The 18510-nt window shown below is 66.9% G+C and overlaps 1 protein-coding gene across 5 annotated transcripts; it reads right to left on the bottom strand.

Annotated features, from left to right (window-relative positions):
* Nucleotides 1–745: 745 nt before the first annotated feature.
* Nucleotides 746–18224, bottom strand: DAZAP1 (DAZ associated protein 1). Of its 5 annotated transcripts, none has more exons than XM_062185109.1 (12): nucleotides 18086–18224; nucleotides 13236–13276; nucleotides 12714–12880; nucleotides 12454–12519; nucleotides 11194–11304; nucleotides 10520–10568; nucleotides 7563–7645; nucleotides 5215–5368; nucleotides 4614–4643; nucleotides 4295–4435; nucleotides 2875–3051; nucleotides 746–1557 (listed from the first exon to the last, which is right to left on the bottom strand). In XM_062185109.1, exons 1-12 carry the CDS (start codon nucleotides 18112–18114, stop codon nucleotides 1385–1387), a joined length of 1221 nt encoding a protein of 406 aa, XP_062041093.1. In that variant the 5' UTR covers nucleotides 18115–18224; the 3' UTR covers nucleotides 746–1384. The 5 variants fall into 5 exon arrangements, with proteins under 5 accessions (XP_062041093.1, XP_062041096.1, XP_062041095.1 ...); XM_062185112.1 differs by having other exon boundaries at nucleotides 2884–3051; XM_062185111.1 differs by having other exon boundaries at nucleotides 11194–11301.
* Nucleotides 18225–18510: the final 286 nt, after the last annotated feature.

Here is an 18510-nt window from a genome sequence, read left to right as displayed (position 1 = left end):
GGGGAGTGAACCAGTGGATGGAAGACCTATCTCTCTCTCTCTGGCTTTCAAATAAATGAATCTTAAAACACACACACAAGAGAAAAAGACAAAACCGCTCAATAGAACAAGACAGCACACAGGAGAACGGCGGTGCCAGCCCAAGTGGACCCTGTGGCGGCCCAAGGCCAGGCAGCCCTGCTGGAGGGCGGGCCCGGGAGAGGGGCTTCCTGCCTTCAGTTCCTGGCACACGGCGGGGCTCACTGCACACCCAGGGTGGCAGACGGGGGGGCTCCGAAGGCCCAGCCTCAGCCCAAGGACTCCCGGCAACAGACGTCTCCAAAGCTTCGCTGGGACTTGGCTGCGGGTGGCCAGGGACTGAGCCTCACCAGTTTGGGGGTGGGGCTTGGAGCCCAGGGGCCTCCCGGGACCCCTCGGCTGGCCAGAACCCTCTCCTTTCCCAGGAAACTCCCGTACTCCCCGAGAAGTAACATCTAGCGTTACTGGGGTGGAGGGGTCACTCCCTAAATGCCTATAAAGGCCAGGGCAGGGCCCGGCCCCCCAGGTGTGGCAGGGCCCCTGGGAGGCACACCAGCAGGGGGCTTGAACCCCACCCACCCCAGCCGCCCAGCTCAGCCACTGCGCTGGAGGCCTGGGCCCCCTGCCCCGCCCTCCCCCAGGGTGGCCGGCAGCCGGGTCCTTGGCCTTCCAGGGCACAGGGACAAGCACAGGCTGAGCGAGGAGGAAGGAGAGGACACAGCGCAGCTCCTAATCCAAACGCACTTCTCTTTATTCAAACCAGGGTCAAGGTGGCCAAGCGGGCGCCCTGCAGTGCGGCCGAGCGGCCTCCCCGGCCTGGCCCACGGCGACCTGCAGGCGCTCCCAGGCAGGCAGTCGACAAGAGCGAGGAATAAACAAAAACAAAAACACTCAGCAGGTTTCTTCAAGCTCCCAGAGTTTCCGGAACAAGTCCCACGCCCGAGCAGGAGCGGGGCCGCGCCGCCCCCCCCACCAGTGCCGACGGAACCCTGTGTTAAATTAAAAAATAAGCCAGTATACATCGTAGAAAATTTCTCTTAAAAATCTCACAATTTGTAAATGTATATTTTTTTCTTTAACATAAAAGTTTACAATATACGGTAAAACCAAAGGCTCAGGAAAATAATTTCAAAAAAGGAAGAAAAAGAAACCTGAAGTTCTCAATTAAAGCTGAAGACGTCTAGTCCACCCTGTGGCTGACCCCGTGGCGCTCCTGCGTTGTGCTGATGGGTCAGAGAAACAAAGATCCACACCTCGGTCCCCGCCCGCGCCGCGAGGCCCGCGCCCGGCCGAGCCGCCTCTCCCCGCCAGGCCTGATTGTCACAAGTGCACGAGCGTCGCGTCCCGGGCCCCGGCGCGCCGCTGGTTAGCGTCGGTACGGGTGGAAGCCTTGCACGTTGTGGTTCTGCCCTCGTCCAAAGCCACTGCCGCCGGCAGGGGGGCCCCCCGACCCCGGCACAGAGGGGCCCCCATAGGAGGGAGGCTGCTGGCTGGGGTCCGAGAAGCCCTGTCCGAAGCCGCTCAAGTCCTGCCCGTAACCTGCTGAGAGACAGCGCCGGTGAGCACCAGGCCGGAGAGCGCCCGCGGCCCAGCTCCACTCAGAGCACCTCGCACGGACGCACAGACGGTGACAAGCTGGGCGGGGACTCAGCTGGGGTGGGGGCCGCAGGGGGGCTGGGGCAAGCCCAGGGGGCTGCTCCTTTCAAAACCCCACCAGACCAAGCCGCTTCCCAAGAAGCCCTGTGGGCCGAGGACCGGCCTCCGCCCCCAGCGTCCAGGCACTGAGGACGAGCGGGCCACAGGCAACCCGGCACCCGCGGTGACCCACAGCCGCACCAAGCGCCGGCCAGGCCTGTGTCCAGTGGCCACGTGGCTTTCAGGACGGCCACCCAGACAGGGGTCAGCCTGCAGGGGACCCCTGTTTCCATGGACACCAGCAACATCCCCCCTGCCGGCGCTGGCTGTGTTAGAGGCAAGCACCAGACCGCTGGCAGCAGCCCTGGCGGGGGGTGGGGGTGGGGGCGGTCCCATCAGCCCCCAACAGCACCACCTGGTGGCCTCAGGGGCTCCTGGGCGAGGGGACACCAGGGGCCTGGCTCCCCCGCTGCCCTGCAGCAGGGCACACACGGCAGTGTGGCCCCGGGGTCGGGCTGAGTCTGTGGCCACAGAGCACCGCCGGCGTCCCCTCCCCCCCGGACGGCAGAATGAGCCACGTCCGCTTGGGCACAGGCGGGTGAGGACTGTGGAGAAAAGGTGGCACCTACCTAGGCCACACCACTGCTCGGCCTGACCATAAGAGAGTGTAAACAAAGCGCGGGCCCGAAGCCCGGCGGCTCTGGAGAATGGGTACCCAGGGTGACGGGCCCGCGCCGGCCGGCACGGCAGAGGGGGCAGTGGCCACGCCCCACCCAGCTGCCCCTGGGCCCAGAACTGACAGCACAGCGTGGCTGGACGGAGCCCGGCCGCCTCAGAGCCGCACACCCACACTCCTGGTCTGCCCACATGGGCCACGAGGAAGCCCCGGGTGTCAGTCCTGCTGTGGGCGGAGGCCTATGCCATCACTGTGCCCCACCGGGTCCTGCCGGCAGCCCTGGCCACGCCTGGGAAGCCAATGACACAGGGGCCGCAGCACCGCAGGCCTGCACCACTGCCTTCCTGGGGGCCTGGGACAAAACCTCCCCCGGCTCCGTCAGGACACAGGCCCAGGCCCCCGCCGCCACGCGCGCTCCACGGCACCTGCAGCCGCTGTCCTCCCACAGCGCCTAACGCCAGGACCTGACAGAGAAAGGCGGGTTCAGCAGGACCAGGCCCGTGCCAGCGAACCAGAGCGGCGCCGTGCGCCCCGACAGCACTTACCATACTGACCGTAGGGGAAGTCCGGCTGGGCTGTCGGGGGTTTGCTCATGTCTGGGGCGGCCTGTGACGGAGGCGGCGGGAAGGCCAGTGGTGCTGCCCCTGGAGTGGCAGGTGGAGGAGGGACCCCCGGAGGGGCAAACTGATCCGGCGGTGGGGGCGGAGGTCCATAGCCAAAACCTAGACACACGGAAGAGCAGGGCCCAGGTGTCCACGGTGCAGCCAAGGGCACAGCCAGAGCCGGACCTCGGGGTGCTTCCCGGCCTGGTGGCTCGGACATCCCTCGGCCACACCCCGGGTCCCACAGTGGAGTGACTAGGCTGGACCCCAGCGCTGGCTCAAGTAGTTGGGCCCCTGACCCCTGCGTGGGAGACCCAGGAAGAAGTCCTGGCCTCCAGCTTTGGCCCTGCCAGTGAGGCACGTGGGGCATGACCGGCACACAGAGTTCTCTGCCTCTCGAAAGCAAACAAAGTGAACCAACCACAACGCCGCCGCTGAACACAGCGCAGGCCCTGCTCTGGGAGCGGCTGGGCTCCGGCAGGCCCAGGCCAGGGGCCTGGTGCAGACCACACAACGAACTGTGCAGCCCTGAGCTGCTGGCCGCATGTGGCCTTGGAGCGGCAAACGCGGCTGGTGCCAGCAGTGGTGGCTCCGAGAGCCGCGGCACACCCCAGGGGCCAGGGTCCTCGTGGGAGTGAGCGAGCAGCAGGACGGCCGCGTGCTCGGCGCTGGGGACACCGGGAAGGCCACACGGTTCCCCTGGTCCGAGGGGCGGCTGTGACGGGCCCGGTGCCGGACAGCGGCGCTGGCAGCGTCCGTCTGCAGAGCCGACTCCACAGCGCGCCTTCGGACTCATTGACAGAAGGATGGGCTCTGCCTAACTCTTGACGAATTCTAACTCCATCCTGCCCTGGCCTGGGAGAGCACTGGACGATGGCCCAAGTCCTTGAGCCCCTGCACCCGCGTGGGGGACCTGGAGGCGGCTCCTGGCTCCAGCCTGGCCCAGCCTCAGCTGTTGTGGTCATGTGAAGAGTGAAGGAGTGATGGAGGACCTCGCCCCCCTCCCCATGCTATGCTACGTCTAAGTCTTATCTCGCGTGTTTCTAGGTGGCTTCTCTCTGAGGCCCCCAAGCCCACAGAGCCATCAGCACGCCCAGTGGGGCCATGAGCAGAGCCCACCTCCCCCGACGCCTGGGTGTGGTGGCCGACTTCAGGCCGCACCCCCGGACACAGGCCAAGGCACACACCAGGCTGCACGCGCCAGCGCTTCAGCTCTGGGGCCAGGGGAGGCCGCGGGAGTCGGGGCTAAAGGCTCTGCGGGACTGCGTGGTGGGCAGAGGCCAGAGGCCGCCGGCTCCTGGGTCCTGGTGCTTGGCCGTGGGTGGAGCAGTGCCCCCCGCCCCCAGGGCCCAGGCAGACTTACTGAACTGTGGAGGGGCGCCGTAGCCCTGGGGGAAGCCCTGAGGAGGGGGAAAGCCGCCAGGAGGTGTGGACACGATGTAGGAGGTGAATGGCGGGGGCGGAGGGGGGGCTCCTCTTCCAGCAGGGGGTGGTCCGTAGCCACCTGGAACACACAGCACAGGTCAGGGCAGCGGGCAGCAGCCCAGCCCCAGCACCCACCCTCTGCCACATGGGGAAGTGGCTAGGGGCCGCGGACCCAGCGTGGGCTCAGGGTGAGGCCTGCCGGTCGGCTGGGGGTTCCGGGCGGGGCCCACCCCTGCTCTCTGCAAGCGAGGACTTACCGATCGCCTGTCCTGCCGGCACCCACATTCCTGGAAAGGGAACAAGAGGGAGACTGCTGCGGCCCCCGGCCTGCTGGCGGCAGGGCCCAGCAAGGCCCCGAGCCCTTCCTGCACCCCGAGCAGACAGGGCCAGCCCAAGCCCCCTCGTCCAGGACGCCCCCACAGTGCCCAGTGGACACTGTGCTCACTGGGCCTCGGAGGACACCCCAGCGCCACAGGACACCAGAAGCCGCCCAAGCTCCAAGCCCTGAGGCAGGCAGGGCTTGCACAGGGTCTCCTGCAAGCTCAGCACGGAGGGGGAGCAGGCCCTGGCCACGGACGGCCCTGGAAGCAGTGCCCAGCAGACACGGACTCCGTGCGACAACAGGGCCGTGTCTGGTCCCAAGGTGCGCACCGTGAGCTGCTGCAGCCCTGCGGGCCCAGCAGGTGGGCAGCACCCACCTCCCGTGAGCTGGGGTGGGGTGGGGGGGGCAGAAGGGCTGACAGGCGGGCCCTGCCTCACGCCACTGAGCATGGAGCGGCTACAGGCGGCCAACGACCACCGCACCCCACCGCCAGCCTTCCCAGCGGGAACACCCCCGCGCCCCATGTCTGGCCTTACCTTGCGGGCCGTATCCTTGCTGCCACGTGGGTGGGGGCTGACCCGCCCAGCCGTTGGCAGCGTTGGGCACCACCCGGCTCCCCCACTGGCTGGCACCCGGCTGTCCCGGCGCTTGGCTCTTGCTGTCCCGAGGCTCGGCCCGCTTAACTTCCACCTGGACAAAGCGGGCTCTGGCTTAGCAGGCGGCCGCGGCCCCGTGCCCGTCCCTTCAGGTGCCCTCGGGTCACTTATGACTACACTTAGCAGCTACGACTTAAGACTAAGTACTTAACTATAACCTTATTTAGGCCAGTAGGTCATTTTTTTTCTTTAAAATAAATTGTTCTTTAATTCTCTTGCTTAAGAAAATGTTTCTCAGGTACAACAGACATCACGTAAGACACGCTGCGCCCACACGGTGTGGCGGCAGGCACTGCGCAAGGACCCTCGGGACGTGTCCTGGGGACGAGGGCTCTGCCCAAGTTACGACGGCAGCGCCGCCTCCGAGGCCACCGAGAACTCCAGGACACGAGGGGACCAGGACCCGCCCCCCCGTCAGACCCCGCTGGCCATGGCACAGCGCGGGCCTCAGAGCCCACCCCTGCACTCTGTGCTCATACCTGAGAAACACAGTTGGCGTTTAACTTAGGTTTTTATTTAAAATGTCTAATGGAAGATAAAGACTTACCTTCCCCAGGCTATCGCTTAAAGAATCTCAAGTAACTCAAAATAATGTCAGAGGGGATGGATGTGGAAGAGGATCTTACATCACATCTAACAAAAAGCCAACAGACATGCAATAGAATGGACATCGGAGTCAGTACAGGATCTTCATACTGTGTGGGCAGCCAGGGCCTCCCCGCTGCGTGCCGGCCGCCGGGACCTCGACGCCTCACCTACGTCTACGCGCAGTGGCCAACCCTGCCCCTGCAGCCTCGAACACGGCACGCTGACACAAGAGGATCGCCCAGTCGGGACCGGCTCGCGTCCGAGAATCTTAGCTTTTCCTTTACTGAATTTCCCGAGAACAAGGCAGCGAATCCACCCGCAGCCAGCCTGGGGGTCTTGTCTGGAGGCCAGTGCTGAGCCAGCTCTGCCAGCGGGGGAACAAACAGGAAGTGCCGCAGAGGCTCGGAGCCCCGCGAGCTCAGGGCAATGTGCCGGCGGGGCCCGGGGATTCGTGTCAAAGGACTCAAGCTAATGAGTTCACAGGGCTCCCGAGGGACCCGGTTCCTGCGCGCAGGGCGGAGCAGCCTGTAGCTGGGGGCTTCCCTGCCAGCCGCTGGGCCCGCAAGGTCTCCTACCACGGGGCCTGTGCCTGGCACACTGGGCGGGAGGTGACCGGTGAAGGTCGGCGGGCAAGCTGCACTCCTGCTCTGCCTGGCTTGGGAGCCGAGGTCGCCTCAGCCCCGTGTCACGGGACCGGGGGAGCCCGGGGAGGGGCCGGGAGTGGGGACGTGCGCTGTGTGGGCCCTCTCTGCCCCTGCACATCAAGGCCACAGCGTCTGAACGTGTGTGCGTGCTGTCATGCACGCTAATTCTGAGCTACAGCTGCGATCCACGTCAGAACAAGGCTTGTGCCCCCTGTTCCGGGGGAGCCCAGGTGGAACGCACGCAGCCTGCAACCTAACCGAGCACCCACGCTCTCGGCCGCGCCGGGTGCCCTGGGCGGAGCGGAAAGGACCAGGACGGGAGTCCTGCAAAAACGCGGGCCCCGCGGCCCCTGCAGACGCCACGCTGCGCGACCTCGTCAGCGACCCCACTGCTGGCGCTGACGGGCGGGGCTGACTCCTGTCCCTGTCGCCTCCTGGCAGCAACACAGTATGAAGATCCAACAACCGGAGGTCACTGGGCTGCGCGTGTTAAGTGCTGTCGAGAGCAGGTGCTGGGCCCGGAGCTCACAGCCAGTGACCCCACAGAGAACCAATCCTTCAGCATGTTTTCACATCAGCATTCGCGAGCGCCGGCCGTGCAGGCCCACGGCTCGGCGTGACGGGGGCTCGGGCGGTGGGGGGGTGGGGGGGGACGGACATCTGAAGGAGAGGTCACGGACACCAAGCCTGAGGCAACGCTGTGATCTCACTGGAGGCCGGCCAGCCCGCCCCGCCCCGCCCCGCCCCCCGGCTCCCTGGACACGTGGAGGGAGGGGCTCCACGGCCTCGCTGGGAGACGACCCCCCCTGCACATCGGGCCAGCAGGGCCGGACGGGCCCCGCCCTGCAGAACCACGGCAAGCCTCAAATCGGAGGCTCCCGGGTGCACCTGCTGGCCCATCCCACTACTGATAACGCATTTTCCCTTCCAGTGAAACCCCTAAGTTGCCTGAGACTTGGTCTGGTCTTAAGGTAGAATAAAACTACAACTACACACTTTTTTGCCCATGATGTCGTGAAAATGCATGTTGACAGCCTGGTCCACTGATTGTTCGTCCTCGAAAGTAATAAATCCAAAACCTAGCCAACGACGAAGAGTGAATCAAGGTAGCAGGGTGTTGTGACACAAAACAGGACGATGAACAGTATTAGGGACGCACCAAGGGTTCGACCGCGGGTTTCAGCTAAGCCAGTGTGTGGACCGGTGGCGGCCCGGGGGTGGGAGCCCCTTCCAGAGCGGCCGACAGGACGTCAGCACGCAGGGGCAGCCCTGCTGACCGAGGTCAATGGCACCTCTCCGCCCGAGACCGCTCGGGTCAGGGCCTGAGGGGGAGCTCGGGTCCTCAGAGGCGCGGCTGGGCCGCGGGGCCGCCGCCGGCAGGGCGGCCAGCCTCGGACAGGGCTGTGCGTGTGGTGCGCTCCTCCCGCTTCTCTGACACCCGCGGTTCTCCCCCTTGGCTTCCATCTTTGCAGCCAGTGCTGGCAGCAGCCACATCGCTCTAAAGCGCTGACAGTACGGTGTCTACCACAGCGAGCGCCTCGCCAGCTGGCCCAACGCTGTTGGGTCAGCCCACGGAGTCCTGTCAGAGGCACTGCGCGTAGGTAGCTATGCATATATATAAATAAACAAATATACATATCTATATATATCTAGGTCCGTCTATAAATAAGTAAGTCAAAGTGCACAGAGATACAGGCCACGACGGGGTCCAGCAGCTCAAATCTGCCGTCAGCAGCGAGAGCAAGAGGCACCATGGAATCAAAAAAGAAAATTTTAAAGGAAAAAAAATTTAGCATTTCCCAAACACAAGGAAGTGGCAGTATAAACGAAGTTTGGTTGGTCTGGGGTGAGCGCGGCCACCCAGCTAACAGGGCGTCTCCTCCTTTGGGCTGGGGCGGGCTCGGAGCCCGCTGAGCCCGAGCGCCTCCCCGGGCAGACGGGAGAGCTGAGGGCGGGGCTGGGGCCGCCTGCAGCGGGCAGGGCTGTGGGAGACGCAGAGGGCGCCGAGCCCCACGCAGCGGAGGGGCAGCGTGACGCGGGCACCACCGTGCACAGCCAGGCACGTGTGTGGAAGAAGGCCGGGGGACAGAGCGGGCGGGTGGCGGCCTTGAGGGGCCTCGGCGGGCACTGGGGCCGCAGGAGGCCGCGTGGGGAGCCGAGTGGTGGAGGAGCGGGGTCAGGAGCCCCGGGGCTGCCTCCGGGTGGCGGTGGGCCTGAGGGGGGTGCACGCACCCACCCGCGCACACGGAATCGGCAAGGACAGGCCAGAGGGAACGGGGGGGGGGTCCATGGAGGCAAAGCGCACAGGAGACGAAAGCGAAGAGGAGAAAACCCAAGGACAGAGGGGCTGTGAGGGGAGCAAGGGCGGCGGGCGCGAGGCCCAGGGAGGGTGTGGGCCGCTGGGCCCAACACCCGTAGCCTGTTCCGAGACCTGAGAGGCACAGGGGAAGGGGCGGCCAGGGGTCTCCCAAGATCCAGAGGGCCGAGAAGGCGGGAGGGCAGGGGAGACCCTGGGCAGGGCCCGCTGACCCACCCGCCGCGGAGCTGGCTGCACAGGGCCGTTTTCGGAGCCCGGCGGCTGAGGATGCTATGGCGCCAGCCCCCATGCCAGCCCCGTCCACCCCCACCCCCACGTGTGGCAACACTAGCTACGGCCACTCCCCAGGACGAGCACGGGGGGGACCAGGAGCGGCTGGGAGCGGCCCGCAGGTCCCCGCACGGAGGCTCACGAGGCGGGAGGCGGTATGTGCAACACAACATAGGTGATGAACAACGTCTCGCGAGGCCGACATGTTCCCAAACGGCAGGTGGGTCCGTTTACAGTGCGAGCGCGGGAGCCGTGGAGAGGAGCCTCTGTCACGGGCGCCGGCCCCACGAGCAAGCGGGACAAACACACTGAAACTTCGTTTACACCCCACGGGAGCGAAGCCGCCCCTGTGACTGCGGGACTGGCCTGTACCTGTGTGATACAACTTAGCACCTGGAGGAGAGATCTAGAGATATCGTTAATCACAAACAATGCACAGAAGAAGTCGGCTTACTTAACAGTACTGTACTTCACTACGAACACTTAAGTACGTCACTAGGCATGTACGGCTACGGTAATTAAGACTAAGACTTAACGGCTTAACCGAGGCGGGGGCACGCGCCTTCTTGCGGAGGGGTGCACGTTCAAATGGCAAACTATGCTCCAGCATGGCGGCGCATGCTGCCGGCCGGCCGGCGCTGAGGGTGGCCTCGGCTCATCCCGGGCACAGGCGCGGGTCTGCGCAGACGCCGGGCTGGCGGGTCTGCTGCCACGGCCGGCCCACAGCGCTGGTGAACCAAAAACTCACGGGCTGGGACAAGCGCAGAGCCACAAAAGGGCAGGGAAGCGGGGTGCCTGCCCCCAGCTCCACAGACCAACCACGCAAGTGAGGGAGCTCCGGGGTGGTGGGGGACCCCGAGGGGCCTCCTCACCCTCCTCCACCTGCCCTACTGAATTGGGGGCAAAAACAAAACAAAAAACAAAACAAAACAAAAAAAAACGGGGAGGGGAAGAAAAAAAACACACAAGGAATAAGCACGGACGGCTGAGGGGTGCGCGCCCAGGCGAGCTGGGCAGGCCCAGCGGGTGGCGCGCGTGAGCCGTGAGCGACCACGCCGGGGCCAGAGTGAGCAGCGGCTGTCGGGAGCTCACCGCGTGAAGAACCACACTGAGGACACGCTGAACACAGGGCCACGTGGGAAGTCACGTCGAGTTGTAAAAACTTCAAAAGGACGAGCCAAAAAAACCGACGACTCACGCCTGACCTGGGGTGGCAGACAGCGGGCGGGGCGCCTACGTTTTGGTTTGGCCACCGAATCGTCCTGTCCCGAGGCCAGGCCCTGCACCAGCACTGACTGCGTCTGAGGGTGAGATAGTTTGCCATCTGAGGGGGGGCGGCTCAGGGACAAACGAGATCTGCCTTTACCTCGAGGCCTCTGCTTCTCGGCGTCATAGATCATGACCACCTCCGTGACCTGCAGAGAGAGGGCGCGTGAGGTCCGGCCGCCGACGGGGCGCCACGGCCAGCTCGGGAGCCCGAGGCAGAAGGCCGGCCGCAGGGTCCCCCGCAGGCACCCGCCCGCTCTCCCGCGAGGGCAGTGAGGCTCACTCGGGGCCAGGACGCGTCTGTGTCCTGCCCACTCTAGCGCCCCAGAGGTGGCGGCGCCCGGCCCCCCCCACCCTGGCCCAGTCTCTCAGCGACCCCCTGAGGAACACTGCTGCCCCCAGAGCCATTGGGGGCTGTGGGCGTGGAGAGTCTGGGCGGAGCCCCAGGTGTGGCACGTGGCCCCTCCACCCCCACCTGCCCCGAATGGGGAACGCTCTGGAATCCTGCCAGTCAGGGGGCTCTCCCAGGACAGACATGGGGCCCAGGCTCTCCTGTGGCGGCCTGTGGGCCCAGGGCACAGCTAGGACTGGCCCTCCTCCCACTGCCGCGACCTCACGCTTCCCACCTAGCTGGTGGTTCCAATCAGCCCGGCGCTGACACCGACCAGAAGCCACATGAAGGCTCCACTGGGCAGCAAAGGCCAGGGAGGGAGGCGGGACTTCCGGGGAGACAGCACAGCGCCCAGGAGCAGGCAGCCCGGGGCAGGCACTCACCACGCCAAACTTCTTGAAGTATTCCCTGAGCTCTGTCTCACCACAGTTGTGAGGGATCCCGCCAACAAATATCTTGTTCGATTTACTGTTATCGCTCCTGGGTCCTTTCTGCTATTTCAGGGAGAAGAAGGGGTCAGTTCACGCGGGGACCCTGCAGCGTGTGCCATGAGCTGCGCTGGGGCCAGGAAGGCGCCCCGAAACCCAGCGAGTCCTAGCGCCGCGGACCCGGACACAGGGCTGCCGGCGTCCCCCCCACATCTTGGCACGGCGCACGGCTGGCCAGCGGCCCAGCGGCTACTACATCTAGAAGCTCTCCAGGGCCGAGCTGGCATTTTCTCAACCACGGAAGGTTCTAGCGCTGAGGAGCCCATGGAACGTGTGCGCGACGTCCAGCCCTCTCCCTCAACCCCCACTGCCCGAGGGTATGGTCCTGCGACGCCAGACGGTGCTGCCCTGGCTGCTCCGAGGTAAGAGGCACACAGTTTCGGGGCAGAGCCCACGGCCGCGCAGGCCTCAGCCCCAGGTGCTCGGGTGAGGGGGGCGGGGCTTTAAGAACCACTCCCCCCAGAGTTTAGGCCTGGCCTCCACCCACAGAGGGGGATACAAAGGCAGACAAGAGACGGATTGAGGCGGCTTTAGGTGTTTCACATTCAAAGGCTTTCCAATAAAAGCCAGAAAAAGTAACTGCCGCCAGGGCCTGGCGATAGCGGCTGGGGTCTGCTAACAAGGCCGACCCTCGGGCCCAGGCCCTCGTGAAGGGAGGGGGTGCCCCGGAGAAGCCCGCGGGGAAGGGCAGGAGCCCTGCACTGTCAGCGTGGGCCCAGGCTGGCTGGCAGCGCAGGGTGCGGGGTGTCCAGAGGCGAGGAAGCACGGCCAGCAATGGGCCTGGCCACCTGCTGGCAGCCGCAGGGCCACGGGGGGAGCAGGTGCTGAGACTGGTCTGGAAGGCGGCCCATCGGCTCCCTGGGGGGAGCCGGCGGCTGCAGCCCGCCTGCGTGCCCGCGAAAGGGGTCCGCGGTGGTGGCTGGGGGGTCCACCGCACGGCTCAGCTGTCCTGGAGCAGAGGTTGCAGGGGACAAGGCGAGGGCTCCGGAGGCTGAGCCGCGGGCTCTGTCATTATTTGTTCTTAACTGGACTCCGAAGGAGTTCCCTGGCTATGAGACAGAACAGCCCTGGGCAAACCCGGGCTGGGGGAGGCAGGTGCGTCTCTCCAATTCTGACCAGAGAACGCACAGAGGGGTCCCCGGCCCGGCCCCTTACCCATCCTTCCTTGGGCCGAGTTCTTTCCGGCTGCATCCCCCGAGGCGTGCATGGCTTGGGGTCGATCTGTGGAAGTGTCAGACCAGGCGGGGTGAACACGAGGCTACGTTCTCCATCAGCAGATCCCCCCACCAGCTCCAATCACCCCGTCCCCCCGCAACGCCCAGTCCAGACCCCACGGAACAAACACCAGGCAGGGTCGGCGGAGCCCACGGAAGACAAACGAGAGACAGGGCAGCCCTCCGGGGCGCGAGACTCACATTCCGGCCGTCGAGCGTGTGCGGTCTGCTGGCCAGCACCGTCCCCACGCAGTTTGGGTCTTTAAACTTGACAAACCCAAACCCGCGAGACTGGTTGGTGGTCTTGTCTTTCATGATCACGCAGTCTACGACTTCTCCATACTGCGAAAAGTAGCTGCGCAGTGTCTCTGCTCGGAGCGGGGGCAAACACAGACAGACACGCAGCGTAAGCGGCACAGGCCCGCAACACGCCCGTCTCTCCCCTGGTTCACCTGCCAAGGGTGGGAACCAGCAGCCCTGCCGGGGCGTGGGGGAGGGCCAGGGAGAGGCCAGGGCAGCTGTACACCCCACCCCGGCATGGGCAAGGCTGGGCGACCACGGCAACACCCCGAGCCCTCCCATTTCAAAGGAGCCGAGGAAACAGAGCCAAAGGGGGTGTGGACGCCTGGACCTGACCCTGACGTCGGCAGCACCCGCCTGGCCAGCCCCCAGCTGACAGCGTCCAGGTGAACCTGAGCACACAGCCCCGCAGGCACCACGTACCTTGGGTCGTGCTCCAGTCGAGACCGCCCACGAAGAGCTTCCTGCAAGCCAACGAGAAAGCATCAGGGCCGAGCGGCTTTCCCAAACACGCTCCCTCCGGGAGACACGCAACCCCACGCTCCGTGACGGCTCAGGGCACGCTGTGTGTGGCGTGAAAGGACTCCAACCCCGCCCACGGCACAGTGTAGAGCAAGGGTCCACAACATGGGCAGCGGCGTCCCCCGTGTCCTCCCACTTCTACAACATGGTCTCCGGTCCACAGGGGAGGTCGCACAGAATGAACTAGGGAACCGCATACTTCGGGCACCTGCCCTGAGCCTTCAGGGGACACAAGGGAGCAAAGCCCTAGCTGTGGCCTTCCGTTGGCAAACACAGTTCCAGCCCCTGACCTGGAGCCCCACAGCAACACCCCCCAGGACAATCTGCTCACTGCTCAGGGCCCACCTGGCCCATGCCTGGCCAGAACCAAGCTGAAACTGGCACCAAGCGCCCAAGGGCCTTGCTGAGGTCAGCCCCCCTCCGGCACGGGACACGGCTGACACACACGACTGGCCAGGGGGCTCACCACCCACCACAAAGCCTCAGAGCGGTGCTCAGGGCCCAGGAAGCAAGGGGAAATAGCTCAGTGACACAGCCACTCCAGTCACGCCCAGACCCAGGCCCGCTGTGGACTGGTGGCTGCCCGGCACCGGAGCACCACCTGGACGAGAGCCCTGCTCGCCTCACTCAAGAGGTCGGCCTCTTGGGGCCGGCGCTGCGGCAGTGGGTACAAGGCGGCCTGCTGTGCCAGCATCCCACATGGGCACCAGTTTGAGTCCCGGCTGCTCCACTTCCGATCCAGCTCCCTGCTAATAGCTTGGGAAAGCAATAGATGATGGCCCAAGTGCTTGGGACCCTGCACCCACGAGGGAGACCCAGGCGAAGCTCCTGGCTCCTGGCTTCAAGTTGCGCAGCCCTGGCCATTGTGCCCATCTGCACACTGAACCAGTGGAAGGAAGACCTCTGTCTCTCAGACAAAGACTTCCCTGGGTCTGTCACCCAACCACCTGGCATCCATTCTTGAGACAAAGGCCCCGCGGACACCGGGGAGGCGCGGGGCGGCAGGGGCCACGCACGGCCGCTGCTCGACCCCGTGACTGGCAGAGCTGCGGCCCAGCCTCGCCGAGTCAGCCTTCAGAAAATGCCAGGGCAGCGAAGGTCGGGCCGGCCCCGCTTTCTCTCTCGGAGGATGGTTTGAGTTCAGTGCGCGGAAAACACTTTTCCCACTGCCATCCGAGAGACGCCCGGCGGCACGGCACGAGGCAGCTCCTGGCGGAAGCCGCGCCGCATCCGGCTCAGGCCTCACGCACGCAGCGCCGGCCGCACACGCCCACGTGCCCACCAGTCGGCAAGGCAAGGCTCAATGCAGCCACCAGGCAGGCAGAGCCGGGGGCAGCCCCAGCCCGCGGCCACGGAATGAATGGAGGGCCTGCACGTGTAACACCCTCTCCACGCAAACACCCCCTCCACTGAGCGAGGGAGCCAAACAGAGCGGGCGGGGAGAGCAGCTGCCCCTCCTCCCGCCCAGGGAGGGGCTGGTCAGACCAGTCTGGGCCAAGGCCTTCATTTAAATTCAAAATGAGGTACCAGGGACAGACAACAGGGCTGACTGGGAACAGCCCCAGAACAGCACCCAGAGTCTGCGGAGAGGAGCAGGCAGGGGGGCGATCACAGCCACCACAGGTTCTCACCGACACCCGGCTCGGACTCACCGGCCCGGTGTGACCTGAAGGAGGTACTCGGACGCTGGACCGGCGGACGCAGGACTGGCTAGAGGCCAGCTCTCTGGCTGCGGGGGCCGCGCGGGGAGTCCTGCCTCAGCCAAAGGCGCCTGAAGTCCTGACCCCACACGCCACAGGCAGGGGAGCTCCGTCCAGGGGAACAAGCCCCGGGAAGTGTGGGGGGGGGGAGGCTCCTACGCTGGCCTCCGCAGGGCTGGCAGGGCTGCCGCCCCCGGATCTAGACGGTGGATGCGTCACCGGCCCGGCAGAGGTAGGTCCTAGCACTCAGGCCGCCACCTGTTTTTTATTGTTTATTTTTTTTTTTGACAGGCAGAGTGTACAGTGAGAGAGAGAGACAGAGAGGAAGGTCTTCCTTTGCTGTTGGTTCACCCTCCAATGGCCGCCGCGGTCGGCGAACCACGCTGATCCGAAGCCAGGTGCTTCTCCTGGTCTCCCATGGGGTGCAGGGCCCAAGCACTTGGGCCATCCTCCACTGCCCTCCCGGGCCACAGCAGAGAGCTGGCCTGGAAGAGGGGCAACCGGGACAGAATCCGGCGCCCCGACTGGGACTAGAACCCGGGGTGCCGGCACCACAAGGCGGAGAATTAGCCTAGTGAGCTGTGGCGCCAGCCCGCCACCTGTTTTTGAACGACCCTCTGCCTGCTGTGTGGACCTCAGGGGGCTTCCTGAGGCCCAGGCTGACCCCGGAACCCTGGCCCCGACAGCAGCCAACAGCGCAGCCTGGCATGGTGGGTGCAGCCGGCAGGCGACCTCTGCTCCCCACAGCAGCAGGCGGGGCGTCCCCCTGGGGGCTCGGGCCTGATCTCTGCTGCTCCCTAAAGGGACCTTCTCCCCTGCGCAGAGAACAGCAGGAGGTCTGGGTGTGGCCTGGGGTCAACACCACGGCACCCAGCCACCATCTGCAGCCTGGGCTTCCCCAGCACCCCACACCTGTGGGCAGACAGCTGCACAAACCACACGGGCTGCGGCCACCCCTCACCCGCAAGCACGCCGGGCAAGCGACGGAACGTGACAGCCACCTGCAGCACCATCAGGACGACAGTGACAGCCGGGGCCTGGCCACACCTCCCCTCTGCACCACCTGGGCTCCACGGTCGGGCCGGCCGCTGCCCGGAGTGGCCCTGGGCAGGTCCCCAGACTCGGTAAACCTCAGGATTCCAGGCAAACGGTGGGTCTGGGTCAGGCCTACCGGCGTCAGCAGTGCCGAGTTACTCCTGGGGACGCCGCAACGCTGGCCGGGAAGCGCCCGGCCTGATTCAAGCCACGCGCGTGTTCCGACCTCCCGTCCAGTCTCTCAAGAAGCCGGCACAGGAAACAAGTCCTCAGACCACCAGGAGCAAAGCTCGCGCGGGCTAGGGCGGCGAGGCCTGTGCCCCTGCATGCCAGCAGCCGCTCACCAAACACCAACCAAAGAACACGCCGGGGCCGGAGCACAGTGGTTAAGCCTCTGTCTGCAGTGCCGGCATCCCAGTCCCGGCTGCTCCACTTCCGGTCCAGCTCCCTGCTGTGGCCTGGAAAGCAGTGGAGGATGCCCAAGTGCTGGGGCCCCCGCACCTATGTGGGAGACCCGGATGGGGCTCCTGGCTTCCGATCGGCGCAGCTCCGGCCATTTGGGAGTGAGCCAGCGGTGGGAGATCTGTCTGTCCCTGCCTTTCCAATACAAAGAGCAAAGGCGTCCTGGGGCTGGCACGGGGCGCAGCAGCGTTGTCCCCCGGGAGCACCAAGCCGCATCCAGGCCGCTGGGCTCCTGATCCAGCTCCTGCTATGGCCTGGGGCGCACAGAGGACGCCCAGCACGGAGACGGGGAGCTCCAGGCCCTCGTGCTTGGGGGGGGGGGGGGGCGGTGCGCGGAGGAGCGGCCAGCTGGGGTGGGGGTCCTGGACAGGACACGGCCGCACCCTGTGTGTCCAGACCTCATCAGGCGAGGGTGCGAGGGGCCCAGGAGAGACTTCCCCGAACAACTCCAGAACCTGCGAGGCCCAGCTCTGCGCCTACCCGGCGCGGCCTCCTCTGGACAGACCCGGGCGCCCAGAGAGGAGGCCCTGGGCCCCACAGCGCTACAGGACCAGGCAGAGCGTCCGCCGCCCTCCCCCCCGCGGTGCCGCACTTCCTGGGCTCACGACGCGGTCCACAGGGCCCTCACCCCCGGCACCCGCGGCTGCGGACCCACTCGCGGCCTTCCTGGCGGACCGCCCTCGCTCACCACAGAGCTGCGGGGCCCGGATCTCCCACGGCCGCCCTGCAGTGCCGCGACAGTGACCGCCCGGGGCCTCTGCGGACCTGGGAGCCGGCACGCACCTCCCGGTGACCCCAGCTCCCTGCAGCCGCCGCACGGGACCTGCAGGGCAGGGACGGAGGCCTGGGCGCCGGGGACGCCCGAACTCCTGGCCGCTCTGGGCCAGCGCAGGACCCCCGCCGGGGACCCCGAGTGAGCGCAGGGTCCCGGCCCGGGCCCCCTGCCCCCGGCCCCGGCCGCGCGCCCCGGGCCCTCCCAGGAAGCGGAGACCTGGCCCAGGGAGCCGGAAGCGCCCCTGATCCCCACGTGACGCGGGAGCAGCTCCCGCACGGGCTGGCGGCCCGGGTCAGCGCCTACGAACTTTCGGCTCCGGGCGGGCGGGGCGGCGACCCCGCGGCTGACCCCGGGCTCCTCCCGGCTTTGTTTCCGGGGCGCGGAGCCCGCAGGGAGCACCGTGCGCGGCCGGGGCCCCGGGAAGCCGACCCAGGCCCCGCGCCGCGGGAACCGGAACCGCGGCCCGGCCCGCCACGTGCGCCCGGGACCCCCAGGCCCGCCGCTCCCCGCGGGGCCGCCCGCAGCCCCTCCCCCGGCTCCTCCCGCTCGGGGGTCGCCCGTCCAGGAAGTCGGGAGGCGGCGGCGTGGGCGCCCGCACGCTCAGCGCTCCCGCGCCGCGTTCCTGGCGGGAAGCCGGGGACCCCGAGTCCGCCCCCCCCCCGCCGGCGTGACCTTGACGGGGCGGCCCCCGGCCCGGCCCGCCCCGGGGGCGGCGTCTGAGGGCCGGGCGGCGAGGGGCGGGCGCCCGGGCCCGGGGCGCGGCGCAGGCCCGTCCTCACCCGATCTCGTCGGCGCCCGAGTTGTTCATGGCGGCGGCGGCGGCGCTGGGCGTCCCCGGGCCTCCTCGCTCGCTCCCGCCTCCGGAAGGTCACCCGCTCCGTCGCCCTCCCCACAGCCGCGGCCCGGATCTGCGCAACGGCGGCGGCGGCGGCGGCGGCGGCGGCGGCGGCGGCGGCGGCGGCTGTGCCTCCTCCCCTCAGCGCCAACGGTCACCGCGCGTCCCCGCGCCGCCGCGCCGCCGCCCCTGCGCACGCCCGGGCGCGCTCCCGCACGGGGCCTCCGGGGGCGGGGCCAGGGGTGCGACGGCGTGCGTGCGTGCGTCCGCCGCGCGCCGCGCAGCCGCAGTCGAGCCCGCTGGGCGGTGCGCGGGCGCCGGGTCCGAGGCGGCGGTGCGCGCGGGGCCTGCTGGGAAGTGGAGTCCGCC

The sequence above is a fragment of the Lepus europaeus genome, unplaced genomic scaffold (genome assembly GCF_033115175.1).
Source record: "Lepus europaeus isolate LE1 unplaced genomic scaffold, mLepTim1.pri SCAFFOLD_266, whole genome shotgun sequence".
Lineage (NCBI taxonomy): Eukaryota > Metazoa > Chordata > Mammalia > Lagomorpha > Leporidae > Lepus > Lepus europaeus.
This window is presented reverse-complemented; position numbering and strand designations above follow the sequence as displayed.